The sequence below is a fragment of the Beta vulgaris genome, chromosome 5 (assembly GCF_026745355.1).
Source record: "Beta vulgaris subsp. vulgaris cultivar EL10 chromosome 5, EL10.2, whole genome shotgun sequence".
NCBI classification, from domain to species: domain Eukaryota; kingdom Viridiplantae; phylum Streptophyta; class Magnoliopsida; order Caryophyllales; family Amaranthaceae; genus Beta; species Beta vulgaris.
This window is the reverse complement of record NC_079206.1, coordinates 60369857-60381046: the sequence shown is the minus strand read 5'-3', so window position 1 is coordinate 60381046 and position 11190 is coordinate 60369857. Positions and strand designations below refer to the sequence as shown.

The following is an 11190-nucleotide window of genomic DNA, read 5'->3' as shown; positions in this document are numbered from 1 at the left end:
GTAACCTGATTTTAATAGACATGTTGCAACACGGTACATTATTTTACCTGACTTGTTGCTACATGTTACCCAATTTTACCCGAATTGTTGATTGTTGATAACTCGACTTGTCCTTGATTTCACCACATAGTAACATAAATCATAAACTAACACCACTATAAAAAAGGCATATAACTAGATGAACTATTCAAGCATTGATTTTCAATGAAATCTTAAATAATAATACAAATTTGAAGCAACATCACACTAAATTCATGACCCGTTCCATGCTTGAAGCGGCCCGAAAGTGACCTGAAATCAAGTATGGTACAACCCGATAACTACCAATCTCAACCCGACTCGAACCCGACCGAAATCGTTATTGTCCTGACCTGATAAGTATCCGACCCACGCATGACCTGAACCTCAAAGCACTTGCTACAAACCTGCTATAAACCCGACCCGACACCACATAATCTCGAAAGATGACCTGTCCAGAAATTGACCGCGCCGAACCCGACCGAACCTGAAAGAAGAAATGAACTGAGACAGACCTGGCCCAATTATGATCGTTCCCGACCTGCACCGACTTGTTTGATTGATAATATATTAGATGTTCAGTTCACATATGGCTTCATACAATTATAATCGACATATACCAACAACCCTTGGGTTCAATAGTATAGCTTCATCTCCCATATGAGAGACTAATGTTCAAATCTTGGTGGAAGCAAAATTTTAATATTGTTGGGGGTTGGGGGAGGGAGTTTGAATATTGTTGAGCCTGTGAGTGCATGACCATGTGCGAGGACAGCGAGATGAAATTCATCTTACCACATTCCCGGAAAGGAAAAAAAAATATAGTCGGCATATTCATACGTCAATGTGTGGTATATCCTCTCTCGCAACTCCCAAGTCCCAAGCAAGATTTAGATTACTACGCACCCGCACCTGAATCTAACACTGCGAAACTGCGCACCTTCATTCCTCCAGCTAATCTCTCTCTTTATGTGTAAATTAATCAACAATCTACCCCATATATCTACACTATAGATCTTCTTTATCCTCACTCTTACATCCTACTCCAACTCTCTTTCTCCTCCTTCCAGTTCCACTTAATTGGGCATACTTGTTTTCTGGGTAATTCATTCTTCTTTTGATTGAATCGCGCAATTTAAGATACACCCATTTCAAGGAAAGGGCACATTGTGATCCATTCAAGAGTTCAAAATCTCGTCTTAACTTGAAAATTCAAGTCTTTTGTTGGTGAATTTCCTTTGAGTTGCTAGAATTTCAACAATGGGAAACTCAGATGAGAAGGTTGTTGCTGTGATCATGGTGGGTGGACCCACTAAAGGTATAAAATTTCTTCTTTCTAATTCAGGGTTTGATTGAATTGTATATAAATCTCATGTATTTTTAGTGTACAATTCAAAGAATCCGTTTTTAGATTTTGATTGAGTTTTTTTTTCATATTTGAATGTGGGTGATTTTGTTTGCTTAGAAAGTGAGCAGGAAAAATTTGAAGTAATATGATGTTTTGTATATAATATAGGTACTCGATTCAGGCCATTGTCTCTGAATATACCAAAGCCACTTTTTCCTTTAGCTGGACAACCTATGGTTCACCATCCAATTTCTGCTTGTAAGAGGGTATATTCTTTCACCAATTTCACAATATATACTTTTGTGATTTTATCTGGGTATCTTTGTTTATGGAATATTGTTATATGATTCAGCACTAATATTTGATATATAATTTTTGTTTAATGATAGATTCCAAATCTGGCACAAATCTACTTGGTTGGTTTCTATGAGGAACGTGAATTTGCATTATATGTATCTTCCATATCTAATGAGCTTAGAGTTCCTGTCAGGTGAATACTTCTGCTCTCCTACTGTGTCAGTTTGATTTTCGGCTTATCGAAATTCGGAGCCTAATATGGATTCATTTTTTCATTGTGGTTTAGATACTTGAGGGAAGACAAACCTCATGGTTCTGCTGGTGGCCTTTACAATTTCAGGGATATAATTATGGAAGACAGTCCGGTTCTTAACCTACCCATCTTACGTTTTCGTGATTGATGATAATTGAATGATGTTTTGCTCTTTTATTTGTTGGCTGCTGATAGATTAGTCTGTGTGATTCTACATATGTGTTAAACTATTGAAGCTCACAATGTGATTGCCGTTTGTCTGTCTTGCAGTCCCAAATATTCTTGCTAAATTGTGATGTTTGCTGTAGCTTTCCTTTACCAGAGATGCTCGGTAATTTACTATTATTGTCGCACTCTATCTAATCTTAACTCATCATCTTGTGTCTCTGAGAATTTATAAGTCCATTTCTTCATTTCTGATCTTCAGAGGCTCACAGAAAGTATGGAGGAATGGGAACTATATTAGTGAGCAAGGTTGGTCAGCCATCTATGTGAACCTTATTATTTTCTCATCTTTCTGTTTTGCTTTTTTCTTTATACATTATCATGTATTTTTTTTTGTTTTGGTAAGTTGAGGTTTCAAAAGGTGTACTTGTCAGGTTTCTGCAGAATCCGCCAGCCAGTTTGGTGAATTGGTTGCTGATCCTGTCACCAATGAGGTTTTGCATTACACTGAGAGACCAGAAACTTTTGTATGTGGGATGTCTTAAGCTTGACTCATATTCTTGTTTTTAATGCAACTAGCTGCAGCTATACATCATTAATCAGTCACAGTTTAGCATCTATTTGCGTACTGATTTGATTTGTTCTTATATGGTTGTACCTTGCAGGTTAGTGATAGAATAAATTGTGGGGTCTATGTTTTTACGCCAGATATATTTGCAGCCATTCAAGGTGTCTCAAAACATCGGAAAGATTCAGGTGAATTAAGCTGTATTACCACATTCATTCACTTCTCAGTCCTGTCCTAGGCGTCTGACTTTACGCTGTATCACACTTCTGTACTATGTAATGACCAGTATATTCTGCAAAATGATATGAGATCATCTGCTATTTTAATAGTCACCAAGCCTTGGCTTGGGATAAATTGTTTTATGTTTCGTGTAAAACGTCACATGCATGCACATTTGAAGATTTGCTTGGAAATGTGATAGCAAATGGTCCTCTTTTATCATACTTAGGGCGCCTTGAATGTATACTATGCAATGTCACGTGTTTCAGATAGAAATAGCGAAGTTCTTTTGCATACTTGCATTTTCTTGAGAACTTTGAAGTTTCTTCATGATACTTACAAGTTACATCAAATGAAGTCTTAGGTAGGATTTGCAATGAGTCTGTTAAGAATTAAGCAAACTTAGATAGGATATAACCAGCATTATAGGAATAAACTTTAAAGAAGGATAATAGGCCAAAGTTAAGTTGGATTGATTGAAATCAATGTACTTCCAACAATCGCAACTACTAACCTTTCGAGAGGATTAGGGCTCTCCGAGCTAAACCAGATACTAGAAGATATTTTTCTAATTGCCTACAATCTCTGCTTCTGGCATTATTTATACTGCCGATAAACTTAGCTTTCTCTCACTATAGCTAACAGTATTCCTTTTCTTTCCTATACATTTCTGCATAATCTTTTTAGCCTATCATTGTGCTTTTTCCAATCAGTTATGCATGCATGTTAATCCCTTTCTCTTTCTTCTTCTTCCTTTTGTGATAAGTGATCAACAAGGGTGGGGAAGTTTGAGATTGTGCATATGGAGTTATGGACTCAAGATGCTATGTCAACAAGGACTTCCCATTTGTAGGTTGAAAGATCTAAAGGGGATAAGGGGGGCCACTCAGTTTATGATGCTATAACAGCTGTATAATACTCCCTCAGTCCTCAAATAAACATCCTATTAGAATTGATAAAGCATTCTACTAATTCTTTTAATGGAAGTGTAGGCTTTTGGTAACTAGTGTAAAAATTTAAAAATAAAATGTTTGTAGGGGAGGGGTCCCACATCACATGAGATATGGAAAGAGAGTTGTGAGAGACTCATAGAGATAAAATTAGTTGGGGGTCCACATCACATAGGTTGAGTGTGTACATCTTCTTTCTAGGATAACAGGAAGTTTATTTGTGTTGCCCAAGAAGTTTATACGAGGATGGAGGGAGTATTATTGACCCATGATATCTAGGATGTAAAAGAATAATGATGGGTCATACAATATCTTCAGGTGATGGTGTTTTGAATTTTGTAAAGGAAATTCAATGCATAAACTTAGAGAGACTTAGGATAATGGTTGTGTCCTAAAGTCATAAACTTAGAGAGACTTAGGATATCAAGGGAGAAGGGCCAAAGTTGTGTTCTAAAGGTTGTCATAAGTGTTAACTGCTTACAAAATATCCTGTTGTATGATTCATGGATAACTTGAAGTAGGAATTGGAGTGTGTGTCAATATTATATTAGTCAAGTTTTTGAACCTCTTGCAAGTCCCGCAAAGAATGGATAATATAGTTAAATATACATATGTAAAAAAATACTCGCCCCGTCCCAAAATATAGTTCTCATTTCTATTTTGGGAGTCAAATCTTAAAATCTTTGACCAAATATTCTCATTAATGTATACAAGAAAACATATTCATGTGGGGTCTTGGTGGATTCGTCTCAACTTGTACATTCATAATATCAATTTTTTATATTTTTTACTAATACAAAATAGAAGATATAATAGGTCAAAGATACGTCTCGGAGACTGTGCAAAAAGAAATGGGAACTATATTTTGGGATGGAGGGAGTAGGATAATGGCAAGCAAATTATGTGATTAGAAACGGAAGGTCTTAGGAAAGGAAACAGGGGATTAAAACTAGTGATACGTGGAACGTGGAACGTACGACCGTACTATAATCTGGTTCGTTCGTTCCCAATCACGGAACAAACATCCAGATTGCTGCTGTTCGCCGACCAGATTGCAGGTTCTTGCGTCCCATATTTCTTCTTCCTCTGTTGCAAAAACTCCTTGCAATTGAACATAATTTCAGATCTAGGGTTTCGTCCAACAAAGGAACATAATTGAGGTACTCTTGGACAGCTACAACTCAAAAAATCTTGGGGTCTTTAGTCATATGAATGATGCAAACATGTTTGCTGCTTTTAAATTCAGTTCTTCTTTTGTTTTTACTATTTGGGGATAAAAGGTTTGGATGCTTGGAAATGAAGGGTTTCGAATGCTTGGAAATGTTTAATCGTGTGACTGGGGAATTGGGAAGAGGAGAAGATGAAGTGACCCCTCGTTCAAAAAAATATAAAAATACTCCACTTTTGGCTTCTTTTTTATTTATGAGTCCAACTTTAATTGCAGTAGTTACTCGAGCTTTATTTGTAGTTTTTACTTTTTATTACTTCAACTTTATGATTATGATTTAATACTCCAGCTTTACTTTTCTTCTAGGCCATCGGGAAAAGAGTATTGGCCTTGGGAAGTGGTAATTATATTGGCAAGAGGTTTATATCTAATAGTGATATTATAATAATAATAATATTATTATTAATAATAAAGAAAAGAATTAAGACAACATTCTCGATTCACTAAGGGGTAGCATACCGCATATCCTTTTCAGTAATATCGAATCCCGTCCCTTGTATCAATGATTAAAACCTTGAGAGACGTGAGTGTGGAGTGGGAAAGTCTTATGATTTGGCATACAAAGCTAACAATGCCAAAATTAGGGGATGTTGGAATTAAAAAGATCCACTTGGTGTGGGAAGCATAATTGCAAAGAAAAGGAGTTATATCATTCAATGTGAGATGAGGTTTCTAAAGCTGATAATTATGTCTCCTAGAGAAAATTTGGGACCTAAGGAGCTGTACTGATGTTCTTGGGGTAAAAGAGACTTCCTTCCAAACTTCCTTTTAGCCCTGTCGAAGAACTCACATGTATGATTCGTCGCTATAAAGTGGGGTGTATTAGGAATGTTTGGGTCCCATATCATCCTTGACTCATATAAACCCGAAGATCAAGGAAGCTATTGGGAGACTCAGGATAATTGGTGTACTTGATTGAGTGTCTTTTAATCAGTGTTAGTGTTAGTTAGTGTTAGAATTAGTGTACTTGATTCAGTGCCTATTCACAATGTTTTCTCATGATGATTGAAACTTGAAAATTGAACTCATTACACCCATTCCATAAAGTATGTTCCATACATCTTTAAAGTATAGTAAAACACAAATTGCAAAATAAAAGACCCAGCCCAAAATAATAATTAAAAAGCCTTCTTAAAAAATCCCTAAGTTTTTCACTTTGGACTTTGGACTTTTGGAGGGTATGGTGAAAATTCTGGCGCAGCTAAAAAATTTTGAGGTGGAATGTTGAAAAGTCCAAAGCTTCAAAAATAATATTGAAGAAATTGAAAGGTGAGTCCAAATCTGAAAATATTTAGACTCGGAAATTTGGTCCTGACTCCAGTCCAAATTTTTCTCAGTCCAATCCAGTCTGAAAATATTTAGACTCGGAAATTTGGTCTGACTCCAGTCCAAATTTTTCTGAGTCCAATCCAGTCTGATGAGTTTTGACTGGACTGTTTGCAGTACACTCACATCCCTAAGGACTTGAAGTACATAATGTAATTTTATCCAGAGAACTAGTCTGTCTTGAGATCTGTTTTTCTTATGGGAAAGATGGCTAGTGGTCTTATTTGATGGTGTTGTTTGTTACTGATTGGTATTACTAGCATCTGATTCTGAGTTCTCCCTTGCAGCTAATCTGAGACGTGTATCCAGCTTTGAAGCCCTTCAATCTGCTACAAAGTATTATTCTCCTCCTTGTCCTTGTCTTGTTTAAATTGTACAGTTACATGTACCAGTCAAATTCTTGGTTTGTGACTGTTCTATTGGAGTATTATTCTACTTGAAATTTGATGGCTTTACTTGGACCGGAGGCCTTTGACAATCTCACAGAGTCACTGCCTGCCTGAAGCATCTTAAATTGCTATCACCACTGATACTTGGAATTCACGATTGGAATAGGGACTAAATCCCAACCTATGGAACTTAAGGAAAATACTGGACTTCGGTAGTAAATAGATGTCCATAATAAACCTTTCCTAGCCCTTTATTGTGCTACAGGCAGTCAAAAAATTTATGTGTATTTGTGGGATAATGTCGTGTAAACTTTTGGAATGACAATTTTACCATAACTGCTGGTATCTGCTTCTTTCATCAATGATGCAGCTGTAAAATCTGGCTTTGTTGCTAGCCGACTGATGTACTGGAAACTGATACCTTTTCCAGCAAGCATAATTTGGTTCACTTCTAGATTGTGGCTGAGTATGCCTTAAATTAGAAAAAGTAATCTGGTATATATGATACAAATTGGTAGTTTTGTTGAGCTCATGGTCTGTTGGTAGGCAGTAATAAATGGTGGTAGTGGTAATGAATTTTAGTGTAACTTTATAAGGAGATTTTCATGTCAATATCAGTGCTAATGCTTGTCCACCCTTGAACTTTTCTTTTGTTCCATAAATTTTCATTACCATTCATGACAACTTTGAAAGGTGATATTAAGTGGTATTGGAAAATTATGAAGAAAAACTCATGTTTGGAAAAAAAAAAATATTACCGAAGATCGAAGGACGCCAGCATGGAACTTTTTCCTACTAAATAACACTACAAAATTTGTATCCATTTCATTCATTGATTTCCACCTACCAAACGGACCATTAGGGTATATTTAGTGGCAGTTTGGTATATAGGAAATTATGTAGGCAATAGAAATTCCCATGATTTTCTGATTTGGGTAGTTTTGGTTGACAGGAAGTGGAGAAAATGGGGGGCAATGAAAATTCATTGGGAAATTGAAATTCCCACAAAATGTGGGAATTTATACCAAAACCTAAAATCACTATTTCTTATTAAGTCATCCTCAAAAGCTAATCTCATTGTTGTGTGGATGAGCTCAATGTAGTTTTGAGGTATCTCTATTTGAAATTGTAAGGCTTATGGAAGTCGGATTGGTTTTCAATTATAACCATATATGCCGGTCATATAGATGTCTGATTCTGTACTTAAAGGTAAACCAGTTAATTTATACTCCATCAAAGACGAACATAAAAGTCATGTATACAGAAAACATTTTCCCATTAACGAAATAGTAGTATATTTTGATTGGATTTTCCACTATTTCCCCCCGCCCCCAACTTAAATGAAGTGACACGGATAGGGTAAGAATGACACAAGTATTACAGACTTTTAGTACAATTAGGTGAAATGACTTAAATCCTCTTATTTACTGTGAAGTAGCATATGCCATATGGTCATTGCTTGATATCTATTCTAGTGTTGTTGATATAAATGTCAAGAAGACGATTATTCTGGACAGAGTTCTTCTTATTTGAGCCTGTGTAACTATACTTTGACATTCGCTTCATGAATATTTGACTGCTAGTCCAACAAGTTTGCTGTACTAAAGAGACCTTCCTTATATCACAGGAGTCTGCCCTCAGATTTCGTGAGACTAGACCAAGATATCTTAACACCTCTTGCTGGGAAGAAGCAATTTTATACATACGAGACCATGGACTTCTGGGAACAAATCAAAACGCCTGGGTAAGGTGGATCCAAATGAATATCGACTTGATGGCTTATGTTTCTTTTTCCCAACATTTCTAGTTGATGATAATTGCAGAATGTCTCTGAAATGTTCTGGTCTCTATCTCCACCAATTCCGCTTTACTTCCCCTCATCTTTTGGCAAGTGGTGATGGCACAAAAGGCGCAACCATAATTGGCGATGTTTTCATTCATCCGTCAGCTAAGATACATCCCACAGCTAAGGTATAACTCATATTTATGTTTGATGAGTAGTCTAATGGTAGAGCATGTTTGAGCGCTGCATTCTTAACTCTAAAGCTGGTTTCTTCCGGATGACGACAGATTGGTCCAAATGTTTCAATCTCTGCAAATGCTCGTGTTGGTGCTGGTGCGAGGCTTATCAACTGTATTGTTCTAGATGACGTTGAAATCAAGGTGATATATAATCAGTTTAAAATATATATAATGTGTATGTTCTACTGCTACATGTAAATTGACGTGTGAATTTTGATATTAAATTCTACAGGAAAATGCAGTTGTTATTCATTCTATTGTTGGGTGGAAGTCGTCAATTGGGAAATGGTCCCGTGTCCAGGTGAGTGATATAATTATGTAGTTCATATATATGTATGAATGAATTAGTAATCTTTTTCACTTGAATAGCAGAATGTAGCAAAAGTAAAAATCAGTCTGAAAAAAATCTTTGTTGCGAATATCTCAAGATTAGCAACTATAAGTAGAATTTTGGAGTTGATCTGACATACTATTTAATCTGAACCTTTGGGAATTTCTCCTAGAAAATTTAAACGTTTGAAATCAAGGGCCAAGATTAAAGGTGGTTATTGGACAAGGTAGCCCAATGGTTAAAGGGTTAGGGTCAATTTTACAGGGCTTTTGTGGTTTATTGGACAGGGTCATTATTGGATAGGGCCTTTATAGGGTCAACAAAGAAACCCAATAATTTTAAAAAATAAAATAAGTTTTGTAAAAACAATTACATATTCGGATTCGCATTCATTTATACTTACTTTTGGCTCGTTTTGTTCCTTGTTTTTCTTGCTCGTTTACCGACCCGCCCATTATCGCCCGCTATAAGCCCTCTACCCATTTGGCCCGACCCGCTACCGACCCTTTATGAGGCGACCCTCTTATGACCCGCACTGACCCTGACCCGACCCGTCCAATAACCAGGTCTAGCCAAGATAAACATTACAATGATTCTTTTGAAGAACAATTTCTAGAATTCTGGATTTCCGGTGTGTGAGAATGATGCATTATTTGTTGCTTCTGTATAGGCGGAAGGAGAATACAGTGCCAAACTTGGAATAACAATTCTTGGTACTTGTTTTTTCAGCATATCCTCATTCTTTCTCTCTTTTGTGCGTCGTTCGTTATCTAACTATTATATGCTTTTTGGATGCAGGGGAATCTGTAATTGTAGAAGATGAAGTGGTGGTTATCAAGAGTATTGTGCTTCCGAACAAGACGCTTAACGTTAGTGTCCAAGAGGAGATCATATTGTAGCCAATATATTTTTACCTCCATGAAGACCTCTTTCTGTCGATTATCTATCTTGTTGTTCTCCGGTGTGTTTATTTGATTTACGCTATAAGTCAATTTTCAACATATTACACTGTCGGTGCATAAATGTATTATTGTATATGAATAATTGTATAGCTTTTTCCAAAGAGAATAAATGAAATTGATCTCGTCTTTTACTTGATCAAAGTTTTACCTATTTGTCTTTGTATGATGTATTAGAAAATGGATGAGTCTTCCAAGCTTTATTTGAGCCTATTAGAAAATAGTTAAATCTCCTTGGAGTAAGTATTTGAGTAGTATTGGGAATAAAATATCATTCCATACATATTGTATTGCAGTTGAACATGGCAGATTTCAGGGATCTTCCAAAAGATATTATTTGGAAAATCGCAGTTGAGCATCTTGATAATCGAGAAGATTTAGTAAGTTTTGGATCGGTTTAATCTTCGTGGAGATATGGAACGAAGGATTTGAATTTATGTCCATCAAAAACACACAACTTTCATGGTTGATGCTGGCTAATTCACCCACCAATTCATACCGCCGATTTTACAGACGAAGGGCATGGTTCGTAACATCGATCTAACTTGATTTGACGACTACGTTGACGAGCAACGTAGGCATTTTTGTTCAAAGGGATGGCTGATTGGTGCGAGTAGGAAACATGCTCTTATCTCATTTTTTGATCCTTTACTGGTAGTGCCATCAAACCAAGTCATCCCCTCCTTGAGTTTTTAGACGGATCGGAGATATATGGTGTGATACAGATTATTTCTCCAGTTTTGCAGATTTGTATTCTCTACTAGGCCAAAGCCAGGTGATGATTTCAAGGTTGCCATGGTGTCACACAGCTAAACATATCGCTTTTTGGAGATCCAGCCAACAACGGTGGATTGAACCTAATGTATAGATCGTTCCATATTGAAGACGTGTGTTTTTTTAGGGGAGAATTTTATTCTATTGATCATTATACTCAAGTAATAGCCTTTGGAAGCGAAATACCAAAGAAACCAAGAATCGTTACAAATTTAAGAGATGATGGTTTTATACCCTATTTACCTCATAGGTTTTACATAGTGATATTAGAAAGTACACAGACACTATCGGTGATACATTGATACACAGGTAACACGTTAAGTTCCAAGGGTACTAGACTACT

At 36.4% G+C, this 11190-nt stretch overlaps 1 protein-coding gene across 1 annotated transcript; it reads left to right on the top strand.

The window, feature by feature from the left end:
- The first annotated feature begins 842 nt into the window (after window positions 1-842).
- On the top strand, window positions 843-10227 carry LOC104894201 (uncharacterized). Its single transcript, XM_057395244.1, has 16 exons — window positions 843-1201; window positions 1236-1336; window positions 1535-1632; window positions 1756-1856; window positions 1950-2028; window positions 2187-2247; window positions 2344-2390; window positions 2516-2608; window positions 2747-2837; window positions 6660-6708; window positions 8389-8505; window positions 8585-8732; window positions 8832-8924; window positions 9016-9084; window positions 9785-9827; window positions 9913-10227. The coding sequence occupies exons 2-16, from the start codon at window positions 1279-1281 to the stop codon at window positions 10011-10013; spliced, it is 1248 nt and encodes a 415-aa protein (XP_057251227.1). The 5' UTR covers window positions 843-1201; window positions 1236-1278; the 3' UTR covers window positions 10014-10227.
- The last annotated feature ends 963 nt before the right edge of the window (window positions 10228-11190 follow it).

What these genes read in the sequence shown, in the direction of transcription:
- LOC104894201 (XM_057395244.1), top strand. Translation starts at nt 1,279, where the DNA reads ATGGGAAACTCAGATGAGAAGGTTGTTGCTGTGATCATGGTGGGTGGA. An exon ending in TAATTATGGAAGACAGTCCG is followed by an intron (nt 2,029 to 2,186) that starts GTTCTTAACCTA and finishes TCTGTCTTGCAG; the next exon opens with TCCCAAATATTCTTGCTAAA. An exon ending in CTGAGAGACCAGAAACTTTT is followed by an intron (nt 2,609 to 2,746) that starts GTATGTGGGATG and finishes TGTACCTTGCAG; the next exon opens with GTTAGTGATAGAATAAATTG.